Source organism: Haemorhous mexicanus, chromosome 5 (genome assembly GCF_027477595.1).
Source record: "Haemorhous mexicanus isolate bHaeMex1 chromosome 5, bHaeMex1.pri, whole genome shotgun sequence".
NCBI classification, from domain to species: domain Eukaryota; kingdom Metazoa; phylum Chordata; class Aves; order Passeriformes; family Fringillidae; genus Haemorhous; species Haemorhous mexicanus.
The window spans coordinates 46,608,697-46,635,194 of NC_082345.1; the positions used below are offsets into that span (position 1 = coordinate 46,608,697).

Here is a 26,498-nt window from a genome sequence, read left to right on the forward strand (position 1 = left end):
CTATTTAATGAAGATCTATTTTCTAAGATCAGAATGTGTAATAGGCAGTTCCCATGGGACTAGAAAGTGACTGTGGGGTGTAAGAAGGGAAGTGAGCAGAAACAGAATTCCTGGCTTTTGCTATTAGAGAAAAATCACTATGTTAGAAACAGCTACTTTCTCATTGCTTTATGGGAGCAGCACCGAGGGCTCCATAGCAGAATCCAAGGCTGTTCTTCTCTTGAGGTTTTTGTGCTTTCAGTAATATGCCCCTTCAAAAATTTCTTCTGTCTTTTTAAAATGCTGAAGTAGTTGACTGGTGATTGAACAGTTCTATCTGTTCTTACTTGCTCAGCATGAACTACTATACCATACTACTGGATTTCTCTCAGCTCCAGTTCTATGAAACCAGATCATCCCATTACAAGTATCTTGAATGACTCAAGTTACTGATCTGTGTCCTAGAAAGCCTTATTATAGTAACTAAAACAAAGAAGTATGTATTCTAGGATAATTTAAAGTTTTTGGAGGGAACAAAATAAACTAAAGTCAGCTACTCTTATCCTCTGTTAGTGTTTAGAGATGTTGACTTTACTGTATGGAGACCTCAAAAAAAAATCGGGTGGGAAAGGGAAGTTCCTTTTCCTTGCCCCCTGCATATTTAAAAAAAAAATAGTTGCCACATAAGTTAGCTAGTTTTACCCAGTTAACCCCTTATATTCACTAAAAAAGTTCAAAACGTTTTTCTAAATCATATGAAATAGCTAACCTGCTTCATTGTCAGTGAGGAAGGGAAAACTACTGTCAAAACCTCACTGCTGAGAGCAGCACTGCAAATAGTAGTGGTCTAGTATGACAGAGCAGGAACTCCCATGCTTGTGGCTGAGATTCTCCTCACACTGAAGAATATCACAGTTGGTGTATGAACAGAAATGTTCTACCCTCCCAGAGGTGAACAGAGCTGACCAGGGAGTTGCTACAGCAAACAGACTTCTGGGCAACACTGTAGCTGTATTCCAGCTCCAGGGAATCGTAAAAAGCAGGCATGATCTAATAAACCTTCATGTAACAGCTGGAGATGCTTAAAACTGAAGAATGGCTTCAGCAGATTTTATTCTACTTTAGCTTTATAGCAGCTTTTTTCTCCAGGTTCAGAGCTGTACAGCCTTATTAACAGAAATGCAAGCAACATAAAATGATGATTATTTTCAAGGCTCAAAGTTTTAATAGTAGAAAGAAGTAATAACGCAGAGGGGTTTTTTATGTTAACAGTTTTTTACAATTTATACTCAAAAAATCTCATCCTTTTTTCTAAATTAAGCTAGAAGTTTGAAAAGGCAATACAAAAAAAAAGCCAGAAATCTAATGATATCATTACATTGAAATCACATGCTTCCTACAATGAGATATATATTCCTCAATGAAGTCACACATAATCACAGAATTTCCAATTTAACTGCAGGCCCAAATATGTTCTTATCCCTAAGCTATTAAGAAAGTTCAAGAAGTGCAAAATGAGTTTATATGAAAATAACATCTTTCATTTACAATGGTAATATGTTCATACTTAGTAAACTATCTGGAATTTTACTAGACACTTTTATTCCATTTTTAGTCTGCTTTGATCTGTCATTGTTTCTATTTTAAAAAGCTTTCCATTTATATTTTCAGAAGTGTACTTTTGTATTTAGCTAATATACATACATATATATATTAAAAATAGCTTAATTATTTGACTAAGCAAAATACAGAATTGGTCTTCACATCATTATTCTGACCCCTTTAAGAAAAGCAACCATCTGTATTTATAATCCATATGGAATCTTCTTCTAAAGTACTAAAAATACTCAATCCTCCTAAAATAGTCAAAGTAGCTAAGAGTCTTCCTGTGAATAAAAATTAAATGGTTTGTCATCACAGAGTTCACTGTAAGAAAGCACTTGCAAATGTAAATGCATCTGCACAGCAAGATAACGATTTTGCTTGGGAATCCTTGAAATGAAAAAAACAACCTAGAAAATGTCTTGCAGCCTTTGACTAGACCAAGAAGACTAGTCTAACACCAAGGAGACTTTTTGATAACAATCACATTCACTAACAGTACCAGACCATTCACTCTAATATGAACGCTTAAGCTGAAGTAGAAGCTTGTTTAAATTGGGTAATTGTCATTTCTCAAAAAGACAACATTAAGTACCATTACAGGTATTAAATGGTTTTGTCTTCAATAGACAAAGGCCTAGTACACCTGATCAAGAAAGCAATTTGCAGAAAAAATATTCTGCCAGTTACAGTCATATTCTTTTGCAGCAGACATACTAAATATTTGGAAATAAAAAGCATCAAATAGATTGTAATATGGAAATGCATTTAAAGAGCTGCAGGAGAAGATGATGTACCAGCACTGCAGTTTGTTAATACAAGAAAGAGTTTTCCCATGTTAAGGGCCCTGTGACCAAGGCAACAGTGAAAGAGCTGCTGACAGGTTCACAGGTCACCTTAACATGTGTCCAGAAAGTTCTGGAAAGCAGAATCACTGATAATGTTGCACTAAATACTGATTAAATGTTTGGGACTGGTGTCTCCATTACATAAACACTGGTGTATCAGAAGAAACACATTATCAAGTTTTTATCTCTTGGAGCTGCTGTTGGACCTGGAAGAGAACAGACAAATATAATTAACTGATAGTGTGACCATATGCAGGGAAAACACACACACACTCTCTCACCCAAAATAAGCCTTTTTTCTGAAAGACTACATACCATCTTAATGTCTGGCCTTCTGGTTTTTTTGTCATTCAGACACCGATCAGCAATTGAATACATTTTATGAACTGAAGGTACATCCCAGTCACTCATCTTTTCATCAACATAATCCTCAATAGTTGCTTCCTCATCCTCAATTTCATCTTTTATACTTAACTACAAGAGAATTTGAACCAACAAGCGGATAACATTGTAAGTATCTGGACAGCATATGAGAGTATAAATAAACTATACTTTTTTATTAACTTATTAATTATTTTTATTCCATATCATTTTAATTACCACAACATCATAAAGCAAATTTCTTTAAGCTATATCATACAGATTTAACTGTCTCCCACTTCAAGGCTCAGTTTTCTAGTATTGTTTCTTTTGTAAGAGAAGAGGCACAATCAACTAAGTATCCTAATAACACACAAATATGCAAGCTTAAGCTGGTATAATTTTTTTAATCACTTTTATAAAGCCCCTTCCTGTAAACTAATGTCTGCCTGTAAACTAATCTTCTGTCTCCAGTCTCAGTGGCTGCAGTATCTGCTGGAAACTTCTAGTCAAAAATCAAATTTTAAATCTGACTGGTTTAGTCCAAAAGTCCTCAGTTCAACACACTTGAAGTGGGTTATCTGTAATCACACGTACTGTTTGAGGAAGCATAAATGAATAAATAAGAGGCAATGAGTAGAGGCAGATCTTCTGCCTTCCTCTGTGGGTCAGTCTGAAATTGCTGACCAACAACTGATTGTCTCAGAACCTGTTAACTGACTATGATTTCACATAAAGTGATCCTGGAGCAGTGGGAGGGAAGGAGAAAACATGAACATACGAGCAACTGTGGCTCCCGGTTTTCATCTACTGGAGGAAGACCTGTTATTATTTCTAGTAAGACCTAGGAGGAAAAAAAAAATCAGAAGAGAGAATAAAGCACAGAATAACCCTTATCATATATATGATCTGCAAAAAGGAGCATGACCTCCAGCCTGTCAACAAATCCTCTCAGGATCAGTGTTTGTCCAAAGACTTCCAATCCAATTCATTGGTTCTGTTCCTACCTTTATTTTCATTAACTGTTATTAGCAGTGTGCTTACAAATTTCAACACAAGTTATTCTCACCCTACATGGTGTTCCCTCATAGCAAGACTGAAGGATTTCCAAACTATTCAGACATAGTGTTGGGCCTACCTTCCCATGAAACTAAATTCTGTGAAGGAAGTGGTCAGTAGTGAGTAGGGTCTTGGATCTACTCAGAACAAATTAATTTTTCTTCCAAATATTAAGCTCATGCCTTTTTTGTACTCAGCTCTAAGGCAAATTCAACATGGACATTGTATTTTTGGTGTTGAATATAGTAAAACACAATAATTTTAGACCAGTTTCTTAAATTTTCTTTTTCAGCCTGAGGTACACTTTTGTGCAATACCATGCAAGCAAAAACAATGCTTCACACTACTTCAAACCGCATTTAGCTAGAACCTGGAATATTATTTTACTCTTTCCTTTAACATAGCAAATCAATATATTCAAATGATTTTAACACAGTCAAAGTTTAGAAATACTATCTTAAGAAAGTATCTATTGGGGAAAAAGAAAAATTATAGGCCAGAGTAATAAATTCATTTTAGATACCCTTGATTTTGTATGCTTTTATCATTTACAAAAGAAGTCATATACTGCTTCCCACATTCTACTTACTACTCCAAAACTGAAGATATCAGATTTAGGTGTTATCTCTCCCCGCAGAGCTTCGGGTGCCATATAGGCTGCTGTTCCAACAATTCTTTCAGTCATGATTGTCTGTGTGAATGTTACAGATGCTCTTGCAAGGCCAAAGTCAGAAATTTTGGGCACATATGTATCAGTTAATAAGATATTTGCACTGGTGGAGAGGGAAGGTAAGGGAAGAAACAAAAAAGAAAAGAGAATTTTCCAAACAGTACAATAAATAGGTTTTATGACAGATTATTAATTCTTTAGTAACCAAATGTAAACTGCTATTTTGACTATCTTGACAGATAAGATATTTATACATTATTCATAAAACAAGTTGTGTAAATTTAGTTTTGCTGGAAATTGTTCAATTTCAAAATTCATTCCTTTAAATAAATGAAGAACTGACTGCAAGATCCATCTATGTTTTTTCTTGTGTGTGCATGCATGCATGCAGAAAAAAAAAAAAAAAAGGCAAAACAACAAAACACAAGGAAAAAAACTAGATGTTCCCCCTACCCCCAAATCTTTGAAATATGAAAGTTTCTTTTAAAAGACCAATGATGTTACATTTATGGTTTGGCTTTAAGAGAGACAACAGAGAATAATTAGCTCTGATCAACTTCTACTGGATCACAGTTTAATTCTTATAATCTAAATCTCTGCTCAGGACTAACAAAAGCAGGTTTTTTATATCTATTATCTAATACTATGTCGACCATGACAAATTAATGTATCAAATGAATAATAATACTCTTGTTCTTGTCTTAAAAGAAAAACAGAAAACTTATTACTGCTAGAATATTCTACGTGCTGTGTTTTCACTTGACCTCCAGCTTTTACTTTCCTTAAAAAAAAGCAACCCTGACAAATGAGGCTCATTTCAAAGTCCTCAATGCTTTCATAAAATACTCAGTGGGATGAATTACAGCAGAAATTTACTGGGTTTTAACTTGTACCACTTAAAACCATTTTAAAATAGCTTGATTTAATATTTATGAAATCCTCATTTTCTGATCCCTTTAATGGAACTGTAAGAAATCCATAATGTCTGATATAACATATAAAACTTCCTAGAAAGTTATACTTCTAACTTGCCCTTCTTGCTCACCAAACCTGGACAAAATTAACACAGCTGTAAGTTACAAACAATCACTTGATGTTAGAGCTGCTGTAAATATTGCTAGATATATGATCACTACAAAAGGCCAGACACTTGGCATCATCCACCAACTGGTCTTCTGTTTAAAGCTCAACTTCTTAAAAAAAAAAAACCAGAACAAGATCACAACTTCATAAATCTCAGCTTCTTATCAACTTGAGTCCAGCCCAAAGAGTGGTCATTTTTTTGGGTACACCACAAAAAGCACAACAAATGCAAGTTTTACTGCAACTTTCAAGCTTCAAAAGAGAACGGAGCTATTTCCTGGGTGTAACCAATCCAAAAAACTACGAACAACTGTGAGAATACCCATTAAATCTTGTCCCCTCTAGCCTAGAGAAGCTGTTCTAATGCCTGCGTGTTTATGAATGGTCTACACAGCAAAATGAAGGCTGAAGTAATCTTGTTAGATGTCTCTTCATTTAAGTGTTATCTAGGAGTGGCAGCACTATTAATAGTACCAATCAACTACTCACATGACAAGTTGCAAAATCTTATTCAAACAAAAAAACCCCAAACCCAATTCTCTAATATGATCAACTCACAGCAGTTAGAAGGGTAGAGGCAGCGTAAGGTAAAAAAGTGCATCCCTTGCAGTCATTACACTTCTCAGGAGGCTTAAGCAGGGAAGAAAGAAGAAACAAACTGTCAAAGCAGCAAGCACATACATGAGACAGCTGAAGCAAATGCTTGTTCTCCCCAAGATGAAAGGTCACAAAACTGAATTTGCCTGTATTTAGCAGAGTTGCCAGAAGCCAGAAAGCTACTAAAACATTCATCTGTAACACGCAGTCAGTTGCTCCTTCTTAACCATCAGAAAGAGTAAGGCATTTGGGGCTTTTCTTCAAAGACTTGGGCTTCTTTTTAAAAACACCAACATAGTAAACTGCAGCAGCAGCAAAACAACAACAAAAACACCAGAAAAAGCCAACCAAACTCTACAACAAAACCCCTACCTATTCTGAGTTCTGATATCCATAGAAAAAAACTCTGGTATAACAAACTATGACCATTCGTTATCATTGAAGAACCCTGAACTTCATGAACCTGACTGAAGTAATTTTACTGCATTCATAAAAAATAGGAGTAAATCAAAGGAGACACTGAAGAAGTGTCTCACACAAAAAGGAAAAAAAAAAAGATGTGTTTTTATCTGAAAAATTCCCTATTTAAAAATTAATTGTTCTTAACAGCAGCTTCACTAGAAGCAGTTAAAGAACAGAACTTTGTGTGTTCTTATGGCACTCAAATAACTATTTGAAAGTAACAGCTACAAAATTCCAATTTAAGATACGAATTACAATTTACATATTATAACACAATTACAATTACAATGCAAAATCCCATGGCTGGAAAGCGGTCCCAGCAGCTAAGGGAGCTGGCAGAAAAGGACCCTCAGGGAAGACATTATTGCACCCTACAATTGACTGTCTGAAAGGAGGCTGGAGCCAGGTGGGCGTCAGTCTCCTTTCCCAAGCAGTAAGCAATAGGACAAGAGGAAATGGTCTCAATTTGTGCCACAGGAGGTTTAAATTAGATGTAAGGAAAAATTTCTTCACCAAGTGAAGCAGTGAAAGAGGCTGCCCAGGAAAGTGGTGGAGTCACCAGCCCTGGAGATATTTAAAAGACACGTAGATGCAAGCACCTTGGGACATGGTTTGGCAGTGGACATGGCAGTGCTGGGTTAACAGCTGGACTTGATGATCTTAAAGGTCTTTTCCACCCTAAGAAATTCTATGGTTCTAGCCCCATAATTATCTTTAGAAGTCTGAACTGGTCATGTTCCTTGTGGCACAGACAAGATTGTGGAGATGGATGTCACTTGCAGAAGATTGTGCCCTTGACTGAAGTAATGCTTTTTGCAGTTTGTTCTCTCTAAAATTACTTTAACAGGGGAAAGATTAAAAAGAAAAATGAAAATGTGAAAATGCAGCCAGCAATAGCCTGCAGATATTACCTTTTAATATCTCTGTGAATGTGATTATTTTCATGCAAAAAGTTGATGCCATTTGCTGTACCTTGAACAATTTTACACCTCATATTCCAAGGAATCGGTGGAGTTTCATCCTTGATTAAGAAGAGAGAAAGGCAAGTAAAAATCTGAAAAATATATATACACTCACATAAACCAAAACAAACATACAAAACCCCCAGAACCAAAAGCAACATCTTGCTATGTTTTGCTGTTTTCAAGTAGATGATTAAAAACACTACCAGCATATATTTCTTAATTGACTTGGGCAGAAATACATGCCGTTGTCACATTACATTCTTTTTCTGTATTTTGCCTTAGATTAAGTTGCCAGTTGCAAAAAATGTTCTTGGTTAATGTTTGATTCTGACCCTCCAAGGCCAGCTGCTCTGCAAAGACCTATCTGTATCTACTGCAGCTCCCACTTTGTACTGGCACTGATACCAGAGCCTTCTAACCAAAGTGAATAATTCAAAGCAATCCACAGCTTTTACTAACAACAAGAAGTCAATCTTACAGCATTTTTGGATTTCTTGAGAGTTTAGCTTTACTCATGCTAATAAAACCTCAGAAGTAAGGACATCTATAGTTAAACACCAGTCATAAAAATCTTGTCAGTGGCCAAGGGAAGTGGATTACAGTACCTGCCCATTCTACCACCTCCCTTGCCTGCTCAACATCCAGACACAAAGATGACACAAGCAAGAGTCTGTGCATCAAACACATCCAGTGAAGTCACAAAATTAAATTATCAGCAAGAACTGATATTCAAGTAAATACATTACTCACCTCTCTGATCTAATTAAAAAAAGATTCTTTCTAATTTATAGATTCTGATTTAGATTCCTTGATTTATGCCATAAGTTTGTCTCTTCCTTGTATTTCTCCTTTAGCTTTCAATTATCCCAAAGCTTTAAAGCTCCCTTGATGATAACAACTAGTTACACTGATGATCATTTTCATATACATCCTTGTTAAGCACTCCTCATTCGTACAGATAAACTTGCACTGTCCTTAGGTAAGACTTAGTCTCTCTCCTGCACTGATTCAGTTAAATAATTGCACCTGTAGCAGTGTATGCAAGCAAACAAATCAATCTAAACTGAGACAGCAGTGCTAACAGAACTAGTTCTTTCCCCAAGCACTGCTATTCATTCTCATCATAGCACCACTTTTTCCCCACTGGAGCAGAAGTATTTGTGCAGCCCTACAAAGGAAATGTCTCCAGATGAAAATTAAATATTTTTTTCACCAAGTATTATTTTATCAGCCTGATCAGTTCCCTAATCCAGATCTTTCTCTAACTAATAGATGCTTGAACCAGCACAACCAGATTATCAGTGCAGAAAAAAAAGCAAGCCCAACATCTTAGGTCTGAGGACATGCGTGGTTGAAGTAGCACCAATGTAAAATGTTCACCAGATTACAACCTCAGAAGCTTTAATTGCTTAGTATTAAGCAGATTTTTTTTAACTCCTTCAATAAATTAACACAGACACTAATCTACTACCTTAAGTCTGGCTTACTATTGGACTGTGTGTCCTTGATACACAGAATTGCCTCACTAAACCAAAGCAACTTGTTATTTACTTAAGGCCAAGGCTAGAACATACACAATTTGAATAAATCATAGGCATTTATACAAAATAATACTTTTTAACATTGAAATTCACATTTACTTACGTACTTCAGAAAGAGATAAGCAGACTAGGAGCACTGTATTATAACCACTATCACAAGGACAATGAACAAGGTCAGTTTCACAGATTTCACAGAATCTCAGGAACCAGCAGAGAACATGCCAACATAAGAACTGGGAACAGGACTGCAGCACCCTCTGCACTGCCTCACACAGGCATAGTCAGTGCAAGCTTCTGTGATGCTTCAGATACCAGTACGTGACATTGCACTGACAGCCTGATTTGGCTTTAATCTACCTAAAATGTTTGTGTAAAAACTTATTGGAAGAATACTTATTAGAAAACCAGAAGAAAGTAGTAAAACATCATTGAAAGACATTCCACAGATTCCTGTACTTTAGCAAAGTAAGGCAATTGGAAGCTAGAAAAAAATTCACTTACCAGACAAGCAAGTCTGTCAAGCAATGAACCATTGGGCATGTATTCATACACCAGACATGGCTGAGCACCATCACTTGAGAAACCAAGTAATTGTACTAAATTTTCATGCTGACACCTATAGCAAAAAAAAAAAAAAAAAAATCTGTTCACATGTGCTCTGAAAGACGCTCAACATCTGAGGAAAACACAAGGCAGAGGGAACTCGATTCCCAATGATTTGCTTCACCTCTACTGCATAAAACCAGGTTTGTGTGGCAATGTTTTAAAACAAACAAAATGTGATTATACTGTATAAGAAACATTTGCAGTTAAACATTTTCAGTTAACATTTTCCACAAATTGTTATGTTAGAAAGACAAAAACTGTCTTATGATGTACTCACTTTGCCATTATGTTTATTTCTTGCTCAAATTGCTGTTTCAAGTCCTGAACACTAACATCGACCATCTATAAAAAGAAGTATTTGATATTGACATCATTGGTTCATAATAAATGCACAGTTGCTCAGTAAAAAAAAAAAAGATTTGCAAGCCTTTCTTAGTTAACTTTTCACAATACACCTTCTACTCAGTTCAAAAATAAAGTATTGGAACGTGACTTTAAATTCCTTGGAACACTATAACTGGATAAATGGATCCAGTTTCAGTAATCAACAACTTACTCCAATCATTGCAGTTACACCCTAATAGCACTTAATTACAAAATTCAATATTCACACAAAAGAATGGTTATAAAGACTAAAATTCTGCGACAATACCTATTTAGCTTGTGAATCTCAGGCATCCTAATCTGATATGGAAACCACCTTAGGACCCCTTCTCTACTGGCACTTCTTGAGGGTGAGGAGAAAACAACTGGGGAAGCACTCTGCTCTTCCCAACAACTCGCTTAGCCCCTCAAAGGAGGGGCTACAGAGAAGGCAAGAATTAGCTCCTGTGACTGAGCTGACTTGAAATACTGATGGGACTAAGCTTCTTAAGCCAACTAATGTGTAGGACAGTGACAATACTTTTTCAAATGTATCATTCAACACTTTTCACAATAAACAAGATAAACAAGTCTATTCTGTAAAGTACACAGTCATTAAAATGAAAAACTCCCAGGACAACTCACAGCAATGAGCTTCTTGACAGCCACGTTTTTGCCATTGATGTAGCCTTTGAACACAATGCCAAAGCCACCTTCTCCCAGTTTATTACCTCCGGCTGATTCTGGTCGCACATCAAAATTATTTGTAATGCTTTCCAAGTCATGAAATAAAAAATTCTGGAAATCTGAAAGACATTGACATTTAGCATAAAACTATGTTTTCACTTAAGGAACAAGGTTTTCTGCTTCAGTTCTCTTAAAACTAAAACTTGCTACCACACAAAACCTGACACAGTGGAGCCCTACTTCCAGCTCTGTGATGAAGATACCAGAAACACAAAAAAAAGGCAGATAAACATATACAATTACCTATGCATCATCTTCACAACTAGCACTGCAGCACAAATCTGATTGTATTTTTGATTCATACTTGCAATACAGGTAGCAGAAATTAAATGTGTAGCAGATCACAGAGAGTGCCACAGTGCCTTCTATACAAAAAATACACCAAGGTTACATCACGTTCCTGGCAGCAGCCCAAAAGTGAACCTTTAGGAAAGAACAGACCAACTACACTCTTTACTAAAATGCCTTCTTTAGTCATTTTTTCTCCAACATTCTTGGTAATTTCTGACACACAAAATCTAGTTTTAAAGCATGAGATGCTGAACAGTCTATAAACTAAGTATTGGAAAAGTACAACCAGATTATGTGTGGCAAAAAAGAAATTGCAATTTAATCAACAGTGAAGTTTTCCCTCAAAGTAGGCAATTTATTGGCAAGATGCTGTTTCCCACAAATGCACCATGACAGGAATAGAGTCATAATTCACATGCACCACTATAATTTATTTCACGTGGGGTGAAGAACAGATCAGCAAAAAACCAGCACTGAATTCTACCAAAGTAAATGTCTACCTGTGTTACTGGACTGTGAGCTACTGTTTTCTTCACTTGAGTACGAAGAATCTGAATGCTGCTTCTCAGTACTCTGAGCTAAAGCAGGCTTTACAGATGCCACTTTTTTTTCTTGTACAGGTAGTTGTTTCTCATGTATAGGCAAGGTTTTCTGTGAAGAAAGAGGTAATGTAACTTCCTGTGGCATCCTTACAGCTTCTGAAAAGGGAATTTAGAAAAAGCGTTAACTACATTAGGAACCAGAAAAAAACTAAGTAATGTTAATGCCAGTATTTTTGAAAACTAGGAGACACATAAGTATGACCAGGTTATATTGTGCCACTATGTGCAAACTCTAGCACTCTTATTGAAACTCAAAACTCTTACTTAAACTGTTATTACAAATGATAGAAAGTGGAAAATATATTCACTTTTGGTTATTTTAACCTAATAGTTTCTGATTTTCAAGTTAATGTGAAACTCTTTAGCATCTTAGAAAACTGAGAACACAGTACAAAATGTACAAGAGTAACAGTTACCTGGAAGCAAAAGGCTTGCTGGTGCTAGGAACTGATTCCTAATCAGCAGATCCACAAGATCAGCAACTGTACAATTTGTAGTTCCCCAGTCATAAAGCAATTCACATGTGGGGCTCTTTCCCATTTGTACAAATGCCTCAAATTTCCTTAAAATATAAAGACCAGTATTAAAAAAAAAAAAAAGAAAAAAATTACCCAAGAAGCAAAAAGGGAAAGAGATTAAAGGCAAATGACAAAAATAATCCACACTGAAAAAAAAAAATCTGAATGCACTGCAAAAACCACAAATTTTCTGAAGGCACAGCCAAAAAACCCTAAACACATTTAAAATCAGGGTAAAAGCATGCAAAATATGGGAAAAACTATGGGAAATACACATATACATGGCTTCAGCTGTTTTTCTAGGATCCATAATATATTGGCATCTTGGACTAACAGAGAAGAGAACGTCAGCCAGAGACAGAGTTAGTCAGACCCAGATAAAATGGCAAAAATAACTGTTTTGCATCCATTTAGCACTCACACTCCACCTTGAATATTTTGAGATGGGCATTAAGAAGAAAATGAGATCCAGTATTCTGACCAATTAAATATTATTGAAAGAAAAACAAAGATTGAATACTACCATTACTAGAAAAGGCTGGAAACCCAAAATTATACATACAGCATGTCAAAATCTCAGTCTTTGAAACAGTTACAAGAAGGACTCAACAAGCCCTTCAAGCAATGACATGCTCATAAAATATTGCAAGCATTACTCCTCAAGTAAACTTGTTAGTTTTAGGCCTGGGGCTCCCCACGTTTATTGGGCATTTTCTTGGAAGTAGTGAATTAGGAGTTACAGTACAGCTGTCTCTTGGGCACCTGAACATCAATGCCTACTAGTCTTTAGGGTACAGAAAGTTATGTAGCCCGCGCTGTATTGCTAAAAATAGCTGCGTCTGTAGTTCTAATTAATCCTAATTTCTTAGGTCAATTTTCTGAGGCTTGTTTAAAACCCGAGGTAATTAGGAGTAATTACCTTGCATTCCCTAAGGAAATGGGAGCGTAAGACGCAAGTGCCCACCAGCACAAGAGCAGCAAATAACAGTAATGGGCTGGAAAGCGGGATTAACAAGGTATTTGTGTTGAACGGGCAATGCACGAGTTTACTCTACGGGACTTTCATGTCGGACCTTATGTGCACTTGGCTGTATCTGCTTTCACCGGACGGGTTGGTTATATCCACCGCAAGTTTCTTCCACCCGTCCTGCGGGTCGATGAGCTCCGCCAGCCGCCGCACGAGCCCGTAGCTCAGGCAGCGGACGTACGTGGAATCCGTCACGGGCTCGCCCATCCTCCGCTCCTGCTGGGACACAGGGTTACCCGTGCGCTTCGACGAGAAGCTGCCGCCCAGGGAGGCGCCACAGCCGCCCCCGGCCCGGCGGGGCCGCCCCCAGCGGCGCAGCTCCCGCCCACCATTCCCGGCTGCGAGCGCCCCCTGCACCCCGCAGCGGGGGCGGTGCCGCCCGGAGTCCCCTCACGCCTCACCATCGCTGCCTGCCCGAGGTGCCCCGGGCCCCGCTTCCCACCGGGCGGTACCGCCGCTTCCCCTCCGCCTTTAGAGCTTCCCCTTTAAGGGGGCGGGGCCCAGACCCCGGTGCCGCTCACGTCACCGGCACGGTGAGGACGTAGCGGAAGCGCTCTATCACCCGGCCCTCCCATAGGCGGCCGAAAGGGGCCTCGTCCCCGGCACGACCAATGTCCGGCCGCGAGGAGGGGGGCTCGTTGTCTCGTTGTCTTCCCCCCCAGCCCTGGGGAACTTGGTAACGTCCTTGGACCCTTTTGATGGAAGGAGGGTGAGGAGGAGGCCGTGGCGCCCCCTGGCGGCGGCTTCCGGGAGTGCGCGGCGCTCTCGCCTTCCTGTGTCCGTCCGTGCCTCGCTCCCTGCCTGCTTCCCTCCGTCCGTCCGTCCCTGCCTGCCTGCCTCCCTGCCTCCCTCCCTCCCCTCCTTTCAGCAGCCTTTTTCGTAGCAGCTGATGCTATTGCGGCCCTCCGCCTTTTTCCTCTCCGGCCTGGCGGGGAGCAGGGCAGGCCGCAGCCATGCTGCCCTCCTTCACTTACCTGACGGAGCACACCGGCTTCCGCGGCACCATCAAAAACGCGCCCAGGGACTTCGTAGTGACGGAGCTCGAGGTGCCCGAACTCTCCCTCGGGGACTCCCGAGCTGATTTGCTCCAGAAGACCAGCGAAGCGCCGCCGGCACAGGACAGCCCGTGTCCGCGGGAGCCCAAAAAGAGGAGGACGGAGCCCCCCGGCCCGAGTGCCCCCAGGTGCCCCCGGGATGCTGCGGCCGGGTCCCCGGGGCGCGGCCCAAGCCGGGCGGGAGGCGGCTGTGCTGCATCCCCGGGCAAAAGTGAGCTTGAGGGAGAGCCCGAGCTGCAGTCCAGCCTCGGGGAAGCCCCTATGTTGGAGTCCTTGCTCGGCAAGCCTGTGAGCGAACTGCTCCACAAATTTGCCTGCCGTGTGAAGGATGCGTGGGGCTTGGAAAACAACGCTGATGCTGGTGCTAGGGAGTTCTCGCTAGGACCTAGGCTGGACAAGAAAATTAGAGCTGATTTACACAGTGCTGTTAGACAGAAATTCCCCTTTCTAGTCACTGTTACAAAAGACAATGAAATGATTGTAAAAGGGAACCCTGATTACAGAGAACTTTGTCAGTTAGTGACTGAAAAGGAAACAAGTGATTTCTTTAAATTTTTAGATGCAAAGCTAGAAAATTCTACGTTTTCCTTTGAGCCTGATGGAAATAAAGAGCATAGAAAAACAGTTCACCACTTTATCAATAGAAAATTTGGAAAGCTTTTAGAAACAAAATCTTTTACTGTGACAGATGTCAATGATCAGCCAAATACATCAATAATGGTACGGTTTCGAGAAAAAAGTTGGTCCAGAAAAAGGTGTGCTGGTGGTTTTCAGGAGAAGCAAGATATTTATACAGGTAAATATGTTTTTAGTGAAGGTGACAAGTATTATGGTGTTCTGTAGATAAGACTGATGCTCAGGATCATTTTTATATGACACATAGGCCTGTCAAGTCACTGTTTATGTTGAAAGGAATCATTATCAATGCAGTGGTGTTACATCCCTGGAGAATGAAATGGAGGAATCAAGTTGCTGCAGCGATTTGACATAAACTGCTCGCTGATAATGGTTACAGTTCTTTTGATTGTAGCCACTAACTAACTCTGTGGTATTCCCAGGGTGATAGCTTTCCCTTGAAAATAATTGTGGGATTTTAGGAGGTGCATCTAGATACTGAACAAGTTAGTAAGGTCAAATTTGACTTATGATCTCATTCTTCAAAGCATTCTCTGGTACAGACAATGTTTCCTGCAATACGTCCATGCATGTCTGTTGAATTGTGTTGCATTTTATGAGGTACTGTTTTTAAAGGCATCAGAGGTTTTGATTGGTCTGAGTTTTGTGTACCATTTTTGTTTTTTTTCCTTCTGTGCTGTAAAAGTCCCATTTGATTTAGATTTGTGGGGTAGGAGGGCAGTGTCTTTATAGTTTCCACGTTGTTACAGTTTAAGGGGAAGAACCTGCCTGTCTGTCATGGCAGAAGACTGAAACATAAAGGCAAGTTTCTAATAATTCTAAGATGATTGTTGCAGCTTTCACCCTTCAGAAAGAAAACCTAGAAACACTAGAAGCAATCGGCTTGTTGGCAGCTGAACTCAATGTTCTTCCTTCAGACTTCAGCTACACTGGCATCAAAGATAAGAAGGCTATCACTTTGCAGCCTATGGTGGTGAAGAAGGTGACTCCTGAGAGGTACTTAAAATCTGGGTGCAAGCAATTTACCATGTAGTTTTTGGTGTTAATAAGTATCAACATGGTGGAATCTCTTGAAATGTTGTTACTGATGTGTCTTCCTCTTCCCTGTATATAGCACATTGGAGATGGCTTTAATCTTTCGTGGCTTTAGGGAATATGCAGCTTGGCACTCAAGCCAATGGCAAAACTCCACTGCAAACTGGACTGTAAGGCCAGTTGTCCAAGAGATAATTAGCAAAACTTTGCATTAGTGTTTAAATGATGAAGAAAAACAGGTAAATGCCTCCACACAGCAAGAGAAATAAATATGTTTTTATAAATGAACAGTTTATGAAGTTATTAAAATATTGCTTAGGATTCAAGCTCTTATGCTAAAATTTTCCTTTGATTTGAATGACTGTTATTTACACATAAGAACAAAGAGATTGAGTAGATATTTTAAGGGGTAAATATTTGAACTGTCAGCTGTGTTTCCAATTGCAAGCATGTGCAAGCACACCCAGAGAGTCAGTGCACTGAATTTGTTTTTGTTAAGGCTGACAGAGAAAGAGTAATTGTGTTTTGCAGTTTGCTAGAGCACATTACCTTTTCTTTTCCTTTAATGAAAAACAGGTTTTGAGGAGGTAAGAGTAAAAAATTACTAGTTTTTCAATTTAAAAAGTTCAGTGCAGTTACTCTGAGAAAGTTCCATGAATTGCTTAATTCCAGCATCTGTATCATAAAAATGCCAATAATTTAAAAAGTATTTCTGGATTTTTACTAAATTTTAAGACTTCTATCTCTGCATCTGATTTTGTTTTCCCATAATAATTGTTATACATCCCATTTTATTTTTTAAAGTGTTTTTAGTATCAGTGCAAAGGTGAAAAAGACAGTCATCAGAAGTTGTATAGCTTTAGTAGAGGATGGTTCATAATGTCTTCCAATTACTCATTCAGGTTGAAGGAAATTGGAAACAAAATGGAAAAAAAGGGTATGAAAATATACAACATCCGTCCAGCGCACCAGCACCTCAGACTTGGTCAGCTGAAGGGCAATCACTTTGACATAGTTGTGAGAGATCTCCAGCACCACAGTCATGACTCTTCTGCAGATTTGAAGGAGAGAATAGCTGAAGCAGTAGAAAGTGTTGAGGTAAGAAAGACTCATGATAATGAGCAGAGTTTTAAATCTGTGCTGTTATAAAAAGTACGTTTAAGGAAAATGCATGTAATAGCACAATAATGGCAATATTTCCCAAGTTTGGTGCTTTTTGCAGTTTTGTGTCTTTCCTGCATTACTTAGGGAATCAGGAGTAAAATTGCCTTCCAAGAAGGGATTACAAGTGAATTGATTCTATGTTTCAGACTGAAGACCCCAGGGTGGTACAGCAAAAGAAAAGGGGAATTCAGTAACAAATGAGTCTGGATGTAAGAGCCATTGTTGCACAGAGCTGAGGCCAGCCAAATGATGGGTCTCACTCTGGCAGATGAGGGGGGAAACAATGTACTTACACATCCATATAATGTGTATGGGATACCTGTATATACACGCATATGCTCACTGCACATCGCAGCTGGTTGCCTTTTTTGGTCATGTGAGGAACATGCATGGTTGGCTTGGATGAAAAACTGTCATGGTATGAACATACATGGAATGTCCGACTCTGAGAAAGAAGACTCTCCTGAAATGCAATAGATTTTGATTCTGCTTCCTTAGTCCCTGAAGGAAACTCTGATCATCAGACATTCTTAAACCACCAAGAAAAATAAATTATGGAAGGGAAAAACTGTAGATATTTTTACATTATTGATTTTCTTGCCCTATCTTTTGAAGTAATAACTATAATACAAATTGTTCTTAGAAGATTAATCCAGGAATAAAGTCTTGAATGAAAACTACCCAGTGTGCAAAAGCAAAATGCATTGCATGTACATTGGAAATTAATTTTGTTATTGAGAAAAGCATTCAGTTGGTACTACAATGCTTTCTTTTCTCCATCTGACTTGTTTTATTTTGCTGTTTGGAAAATGAACTCAAATTCCTATGACTGTGTGTCTTGCTTTATTAGATTTACCTTACTGGTCAGAAGATAAATGACAAAACAGGATACGTATTAATCCAAAATATGCATTTTTCATCTTGTGTGAAAGCAAAATTGTGTATGGGACCTATAGGTGTCCAAAGCAAGATAATAAAATTTGAACCTAATAACCATTTACAAAACAAGTATTTGTTTTGTGTTTGTCTACTCCATGTATACTTACTATTTTCTAGAAAAGGGTGTTCTCCTTGGGTCTCATGACAATGATTTTACTTCCCACGTGTGACCTAGAACTCATCAGGAGATTTAAAATCCCAATTAGCAGAAGTGTTCACTTTTGACCTTTATATTGCAGTAATAACAGAAATTATCTCATGTTAAAAAGATTTGTGTTTTTAAGAAAAAATGTCCAGTGGTTACTGTTCATTAGCTGTGCTGCATTTGCTTGAATAGAGATTCCATAATCTGACACATTTAAAAAGCCTAATTACTTTGACTTGACCTATAGTTTTGATTATAATAAATAACTGTATAGAAATACTTTTAATTTTACCTGGGATTTCATTTACCTGGGGTCTTTTTAATAATGTGAAGACAATGGTAGACCTTGATAGTCTTTTAAGATGTCTTTTTAGTGCCAAAAATATTATAATAAATTATGGGGTTTATTTTTTATGTAACTTCTGATTCCGGTTTTATACATTTTGGATGTAAATATAGATGTATGTGTGTTGTGTGCCTGGTCTTATTGATCATACCCAGTACTTTCATGCATGTAACATATTTATTCTTTCTCATTCTAGACAAAAGGTTTTGTGAATTACTACGGACCTCAGCGGTTTGGACAAGGACAAATTGTTCAGACAGATCAAATAGGATTGGCTTTACTGAATGAAAAAATGGTATTTCCATTTTGTAATTTGAGTACTTACTGTCAAGAGAATTTCATATTACTGTTGTAATGTCTAACACTGGAGTTGACCTTCTCAGTGAACAGTTTCATTTGTGAGATAAATCCACCTGTGTGCTGGAAGCAATTGCTAGATCAGTTTTGATAACAACATAAGTATGAAGATATTCATACCAAAATTAAAACCTCTTTTTAAACAGCAGGTGAAGCTTTAAATAATTCTGGGGTGATAGTTCTGTCTATGATTGGCATGCGATTGGGATTGTCATCATGCCACTTGGCAGGAAAGTAGTTGCATTCCATACAGGATTTGAACACTGGAAAGAAGCAGTCTTCATACAATGTTTATTCACGGTCCTGATCACCTCCGAACTGTAGCTTCTCTATCCTGCTGGGGGTCTGTTTACTTCTTAAAAATGTCACAGAAGTTCATAAGAGAGGATTTACTTTTTCAATACTGCGGTAATTTATCTGCTATTTAGAAGAGATTTCTGCTTTCCATTATTCCTTGACTACTTTTCAAACTCTCAGTTCTGCGCTTATTAAGTAATAATAAGATAAGAGTAATGTACTTTTCAGCGTATGTGGTGTAGTGCTTGGCACTATAGAAGAAGTAGGAAGAAGACTAATCAAACACTAGAAAGTCAAAAGGATACTTGAATATCCTTTTCTTCTAATCTTGTTTTGATTCTGAGAAAAATCAGGAAAGCTTATCTTTCAAATACAAGAATCAAGATTTGAGAGCAGTCCGTGAAAGTTGCTGTTGATGTATCTGACATCAGACTGCAGCTGGACCAGGTGCCAGCCCCTGAGCAGTAATGATTTAAATCCTTAGTCTTAGTAATTTAATTTAAAATAGGTAGGAATTACTGTTTATATTAAAAATGTGCCAGTATGGGCTTGCACAGTCCAATACAGAGGAGGACAAGAGCCAGGTGTCACGGGTTGGTAGAAGTGCTAGCAAATTGAGTAGCTCCTCCAATATTGCAAGTAGCAGAGATTAGTGTAGTGTTTTCCTTGTCACAGTGTCATCTAACCTAATACAGATCAGTATTAAAAAACAAAATTAAAAAAGGTTTTCCCTCTGTATGAGACTGTGAAAGTGTTCAGTCTAAATTTTTCATGAAGCATGCAGGATGGAAGGAACCATCCTGTTCAGGATAGAATCATGACAATTTCACGTGGAAAAGTTTGAACTGGATGACCAAGAAAGTGACCTGTTTTCTCACAGAGCTTTGAAAACTGTTTTACATTTTCTGGGTGACTAAAACCCCTTTTTAATCTGAGAAGGGGCACAACACATTGTTCTGTGGTTCATGAGATCTTCTGTGAAAGGAAGAATTTGACTTTGACACTAAAGAACTGATTTAATTTTGAGAGCTTGCAGAATATGTTGAGACAGAATTGGATGCATGATTACCTGTTTAGCTGACAAATAGTCATATTTAACTGAAAAAAAATTGTACTTTTAAGGTGAAAGCTGTGAAATTATTTTTCACACCCGAAGATACTGATGATCCTGTAAACAATGCAAAAAGATACTTTCTTCAAACTGGTATGTCCACTTAAATTGTCCATGTATTTATGTAAAGTGTTGCTGCACAGGGAAATACTTTTTATTTTCCTACTGCTTTATGCTACTTACACTTCATTATAATGAACTTCATTATAATTTTTATATGTGCAACTCAATAGACTTGTACATTTTGAAATTTTATGAGGATGAGGCCCTTAAAGTGCAAAATAGTGGAAAATGAATGTACTTCAGGTGCAAGAAAATATGGAAGCAAACACTGTATATCATAATGCTGGAAGAAACTAAGATTTATCAGGGAGCAGTCCTGGCCTCCTTCCATCTGTCTGCTTTTGGATAATGAGCTTTTTCTCCCTAGTGAGGGAAGTATACAGGAATATGGCACCCAACTCATACTCAGCACTTAACACATCTACTTTCTTTCTTTCTTGAACTAAAATCAACAAAATAGGTCAAAGGCAGGAGTGTGCTGAGCAGAGTGCTCTGTTGGCCATCTTTATTGGTTTTATCATTCAGCCAAACTTTCTCACCAATTTGAAGTTGCTTTCAACCTCAAACATATTTTTCTTTTCAAATATTCCACATCTATTAGCCTGCTTATCACTGTAGATTGACATACCAACTATGATATATAGCTTCAAAAGACAAAGATATGTTTGGTTTCACAAAAAAGTGTAAGATAAATGATTCTGTTCTGTACATGGCTATATGATGCATCGGATTTCCATTTGATGTGGACCATGAAAGCAGCTGCTTGCCTTTTCCTGAAAGCAGACATAGAAGTCTGCGTAAAAGGCTTCATCAGGTAATCACTTGTAATACAAAAAAAAAAAAAAAAAAAGCCTGTAAAATTTTAAATATACAGCATGTATATAATGCAGTAAAAATCTGATTAAATGCATTTTCATCTTGGCTAAGAGTCAGACTTCCCTAAGGCCAATATAATTTTTGTGTTTAAAATAAAGACATGGTTTTTACCTGCTGTGAAATACATCTGAAATGATGAGAAATAGAGATTTAATGTTCTTTTATAGCTTGGTTTTTACTTCCAGTTACCTGGTTCAAAAAAACCCACTTTGGAGTGACAAAATAAGTTTCTAAAAAAAAATAAAAAATTGTTTGAACTAGGACAAATAACTGAATGACAGCTAGTTTAATTTATACTGCATGAAACAGAATAAAGTTCATGGGTCTGTGTTAATAGGCATACAAGATGAAATTTGTCTAACACAACACATTGGAGGGAAGGAAATAATCAAAGCATGGAGACGTTAGGCACCTTTTTTCTCTATTTGATTATTTTATCTTTTTAAATGTCAGGTAATACTTGAATAACTAGGGATTACTGACATGGTTATTTTTGTTTATATCAGAAGATGCAAAGGGCACACTTGTAATGCTGCCAGAATTTAAAGTAAGAGAGAAGATGTTGCTACGAGCTTTAAATCGCTATGGTGTAAATCATGAAGGTTGTACCAAAGGATGGCTCAACATTCCTCACTCCTTGCGCATATTCTATGTCCATGCTTATTGCAGTAAAATTTGGAATGAAGCAGCATCATATAGGCTGAAGACTTATGGCTCAAAAGTGGTCGAGGGTGATCTTGTCTTCTTGGAAGAAAATGATGAAAGCATTTCCCTGAATGACAAGGTGAGTTTTCTTGTAAAGTAGGTTTTGTAAAAAGTAAACAACAACCCCCAAGCACCTTTATGTACTTGAATACATAAGCAGACATACTGTAATGCCTTTAATTTGGTTCTTTCATTAAAATATTTAATATTTGTGACTAAGTTAAAAAAAACATAATGTAGGATTTTTTTTTGTTTCACTATAAATAGAGCTACGAGCTAGACATATAATTAGCAGCTTTAATCTATTTTGGCTGTCCATTTTATTCGAGTGAGAAGAAGGAACAGGAGGTCAGAAATGTTATATGTGAAAATTTGGTCTCCATGGTATATAATGTCCTTAGGATCTGACTGGGGAAGGCCTTCAAAATAGACTCTGGGTGTTTCCATATTACTAGTCAGTGCAGATATGAGTCTTGTTCTCCACATCAGGCCTTTCCTAAATACAATGCTGAGTGTGAGTCCAGGGTGAAGGGTAGCCTCAGGCTGAACTGATAATCTCATTGCAGTTACAGAGGCAAAACATGTTTAGCACAATTACACTGGTGTTGGGTCTAAACTGGTAGCAGCTGTTCAAAAAATGCAGCAGTCTTCTTGGTAAAGTACTAAAAGGCAAGGGAGTGCTTCTGCTTGCCCATAGCTCAGCCTGGGAGCTGTGCATGAAGCCATAGGTGAGCCAGTGAGTAGAATCTGGCAATGAAGTGTCTGGTTCCAGGTTTTGACATACTCAAGTCCATTCTGAAGTGCTCTCTTCAGATGCTCTTTCTTTTAGAGTTAGCATAACTTATTGTGAAGACAGTTGCCAAGTAGCAAGTGGTAGGACAAGAGGATATAGCTTCAAGTTGTGCCAGAAAAATTTAGATTGTGTATTAGAAAATATTATTCACCAAAAGGGTTATCAAGCACTGGAACAGGCTGCACAGAGAAGGGGTTGAGACACCATCCCTGCATGTATGTGATGAGGGTTTAGTGGTGGACTTGGCAATGTTTTGCAGCTGGACACAACCTTTTCCATGATTCTGTCTGTGCAGTGTTTCCTGGAGAACAAACAGATGTGTGCAGAGGCAGAATGTAATTAATTTTTTTTGGGTGAACCTCTTACAAATTTGTAGGCAAGAGCATTTGAAAGGTTACCTCCAGTCCCTATGGAGAGCTTGTGTTTCAATTGAGATTTTTCTTTACCAGTATTTTTGAGAGTGAATGTTAATGAAACAATTAGATCAAGTAAAATTAAAAGCAGATGTATTAAATTCAGTATTGAGTTACAGAGTTTTTTATAGATATATTCCTTCTTAATATGAAACATTTTTTTTTGTATTTTTACATTTGCTGATGTAGCACAAGATGGGATTGACTTTGTTAACTTCAGACTCAAAGAATAATAGTGGTAACCAGCATCAGCAAATGTTTAATGCAATGCCATCTATCAGTAAACTGATTAATATAAATTAAGCATATTTTAAGATTTTTTCATATCCAAGTTTATTGCCCCTGCAGTAGTCAAATAACCTTAACATTCTATGCAAGTTTGTGAGTTCAGTGCATAATTCCTAAAATAAAGCATATGTTTTTACTTTTTAAAAGGTTGGTGTTTTTTTCTTCCTAAATGTCTTGTCAGGTTCATGTCGTCACTGCTGCAGAAGAATCAGCTAACAAATATTCTATGTACCAAGTAAGTCTGTATGAAAAATTCTGAGTTGTTTATCTTTTTATTTGATCAAAACGTTTTGTTTTAAATAATGTGATCAATTTAACTGGTGCAGTCTTTGTCCCTGCCAGAATGCTAATTGAAGAAAACGTATGTGAACTAATTTCCACTCTCATATTTACTTGGTAGTGGAAATAAGTACAGTGTCATTTTCAGTATGGCAATATTTATCCTGAAGCTGAATGCTTTGGGAAAGATTTCAGTCTACTGGGAAAAACTTTCAAAAGAAGTTAACATTCTAATTTTTGAAGGTTTCAAAGTGTAGTTCTGAAGTCTTGCAAGGCAACTGACTGTATGGCAAGTAAACGTCTTTGCTGCTGTATACTGCCTTGTTTTAGGAATCCTGATACATTGATTATTTTTTCTGCTTTAATGGCATTCAATATACCTGCTAATGCACAGCTTCATTGTAGATTCTCACAAGAGAATCTACTGGTTTACTATTTCAGGCCCCAAAACACAAGGTTTAAACGCATTTTAAATGATCACATTTATTTAAAGGGGAATGGATGAGCGTTACCTCAAATATGTTTGTTTTTTTCTTTGAAGGTGGTTCTTCCGATGGTGGGACACAGCATCAAGTATCCCAGTAATAAAGTTGGACAATGGTACCATGAAAGACTTTCTCAGGATGACCTGGAGTTGTGCAAATTCAGAGTGTCTCCGTTACAGCTAAATGTACCTGGATGCTACAGACTCATTTTGAAGAATGTTCAGAATCTCTCATATTTTTTGGAAAGTAGTGAAAAAGAGATCAAAATTGAGGACAACCATCTGAATGATTTAAATGTCTCTCTTCATATATCATTTGACCTTGATCCTTCATGTTATGCAACAGTCTGTCTGAGAGAAATAATGAAATGTGATTTTTAAGATTCCACTTAACGAAAGATTGCAGGAATATTGTACAATGTTGTTATTTTACATGTAATGCCAGGAACATAACGGAGAATAACAGGTTCAAGTCACGAACAGGAAAAATTTGTAGATTGAGATTCATACAGATAAGGAAAAAAAGCATTACCAAAATCCTTTGGAATGTTTCAAAATAATTCCAAACTCTGAATGCATTGAATGCATTGGGGTAAAACTGTTGCACGAGGAAGGTCTAACAGAACTTTAAGAAACCATGGGCAACCAGCGTGAATTTCCTATTTGCATAGACATCTGGCTTGCAAAATTAAGTCCTGCGAAATATTTGCAGCAAACATATGTGTCTTGTAATTCATAGTATTTTTTTATATGTTTTATACTAAATGCTATTTAAGCAATAATGTTACAAGTTTACAGCCTAAAGGTTTCTAACTGAAAAATTGTACTGAGGTTTCCCAAATATATTGTGTTTCACTGTGTTTGGGTACTTAGTGTTAAAAGGTTAAAGTCCTGAGTCAACAGTGACAAGTTGTCAGTTGCATTATCAGACATTTGATGAATGCCCCAAATTAGGTTAATGCTGATGATTTCAGGATTCAGTAGTGCATAGCTGGGAGTGCGTATTTCAGTAAGCTCCTCAAGATCAGGTGAGTACTTGACATCACTGGAAAAATATTTATAATAAAACCAAAACCATGTATAATAAAACCAAACCATTGTTTACAAGATGCAGGCTCTACTCCTGTTACTGTCAAGTCTTGTGGTAGTACAAAAAAAAATACTAACCAACTTTGGAAAAAAACTTTCCTATTTTCTTTTTGATTAAGTAAAAAAAAAAAAAAGGCAGTTAACTGTGATAAAATGAGTGGATTTTTGAAAAAGGGTAGAACAAAAAAGGCATCATTTACCTTATCTGTTTGCCACTGTACCACAATATTTGTGAAACCAAGTTAGGATATTGTGGTTTGGATAGGTGAACAACCAGATGAGTGAAAATGTGATTGGATGATGAGATGCAGAGAGTAGTTGTTAAGGGCTCACACCCTCCCCAGAGTGAGTGTCTCTGGGGTGTCTTCTGGGCCCATCCTGCTTCATGTCTGTGTCAGTGGCCTGGATGAGTGGATGGAATGCACCTTCATTGAATCTGCAGATGACACCAAATGAAGGGAACAAATGGATATTCTGGAGGATCAGGCTGCTGTTCAGGGCAGCCTAGCTATGTGGAAGGAAGAGGCCAATGGGAGCCATATGACACTCAACAAGGACAAATGTAAAGTGCTACCCACGAGAAGGGAGCACCAGTGCCACTGCCCAGCTCTGCAGGGACATGGTGGGCAGCTGAGCAGGGGCCCTGTCCAGCTCTGTTCCTTGGCAGCAAAAATGAGCAACAGCCTTCTGGAATGCAGGAACACGACCAATAGATCTTGGGAAGGTATTGCATCCCAATTTCCAGCAGCTGCTTGACCACATTTAACTTTTACATTCAGTTTTGGTCCCTAGCACAAGAAAAACGTACAAGAACTGTACCAAGTTCAGCAAAGAGCTTCTGAGCTATTAGGGCACTGGAGCCCTTGTCATTTGAGGAGATGCTGAAGGAACTGGGCTTCATTGTGCCCTTGTCATTTGAGGAGATGCTGAAGGAACTGGGCTTCATCGTGCCCTTGTCATTTGAGGAGATGCTGAAGGAACTGGGCTTCATCAGCTTGGAGAAGACAGTTTGGGGGGGAATCAACAGCAGCTCACCAGTACCCATGATGAGGTTAGCAAGAAGGTGGAGTCAGGCTCTTCATAGTGGATGTGGCAGGAGAACA

General features: G+C 38.0%; 2 protein-coding genes across 5 annotated transcripts; one reads left to right on the plus strand and one right to left on the minus strand.

Annotated features, from left to right (window-relative positions):
- Nucleotides 1-1,181: 1,181 nt before the first annotated feature.
- On the minus strand, nt 1,182-13,858 carry IRAK4 (interleukin 1 receptor associated kinase 4). 3 transcript variants are annotated; one of them, XM_059847058.1, is made up of 12 exons: nt 13,722-13,858; nt 13,367-13,536; nt 12,192-12,337; nt 11,674-11,871; nt 10,781-10,941; nt 10,050-10,114; nt 9,668-9,782; nt 7,572-7,681; nt 4,438-4,621; nt 3,571-3,633; nt 2,745-2,903; nt 1,182-2,635 (listed from the first exon to the last, which is right to left on the minus strand). In XM_059847058.1, exons 1-12 carry the CDS (start codon nt 13,722-13,724, stop codon nt 2,603-2,605), a joined length of 1,407 nt encoding a protein of 468 aa, XP_059703041.1. In that variant the 5' UTR covers nt 13,725-13,858; the 3' UTR covers nt 1,182-2,602. The 3 variants fall into 3 exon arrangements, with proteins under 3 accessions (XP_059703041.1, XP_059703040.1, XP_059703042.1); XM_059847057.1 differs by having other exon boundaries at nt 13,367-13,539; nt 13,722-13,847; XM_059847059.1 differs by lacking the exons at nt 13,367-13,536; nt 13,722-13,858 and adding an exon at nt 13,213-13,349.
- Nucleotides 13,859-13,900: 42 nt separating this feature from the next.
- Nucleotides 13,901-25,415, plus strand: PUS7L (pseudouridine synthase 7 like). 2 transcript variants are annotated; one of them, XM_059847055.1, is made up of 8 exons: nt 13,901-15,171; nt 15,848-16,007; nt 16,949-17,144; nt 18,837-18,935; nt 20,417-20,498; nt 21,851-22,128; nt 23,725-23,778; nt 24,364-25,415. In XM_059847055.1, the coding sequence occupies exons 1-8, from the start codon at nt 14,274-14,276 to the stop codon at nt 24,685-24,687; spliced, it is 2,091 nt and encodes a 696-aa protein (XP_059703038.1). In that variant the 5' UTR covers nt 13,901-14,273; the 3' UTR covers nt 24,688-25,415. The 2 variants fall into 2 exon arrangements, with proteins under 2 accessions (XP_059703038.1, XP_059703039.1); XM_059847056.1 differs by having other exon boundaries at nt 15,929-16,007.
- Nucleotides 25,416-26,498: the final 1,083 nt, after the last annotated feature.

Excerpts from the sequence above, each read along its gene's own strand:
- IRAK4 (XM_059847057.1), bottom strand. Across the intron at positions 4,622-7,571 it reads ATTCACAGAGATATTAAAAG|TGCAAATATCTTATTAACTG; the intron begins GTAATATCTGCA and ends CCTCTCCACCAG. Across the intron at positions 2,636-2,744 it reads GAAGGCCAGACATTAAGATG|GTCCAACAGCAGCTCCAAGA; the intron begins GTATGTAGTCTT and ends GTTCTCTTCCAG.
- PUS7L (XM_059847055.1), top strand. The coding sequence starts at position 14,274 with ATGCTGCCCTCCTTCACTTACCTGACGGAGCACACCGGCTTCCGCGGC. Across the intron at positions 15,172-15,847 it reads GAAGCAAGATATTTATACAG|CTTTCACCCTTCAGAAAGAA; the intron begins GTAAATATGTTT and ends TGATTGTTGCAG. Across the intron at positions 18,936-20,416 it reads CTTTACTGAATGAAAAAATG|GTGAAAGCTGTGAAATTATT; the intron begins GTATTTCCATTT and ends TGTACTTTTAAG.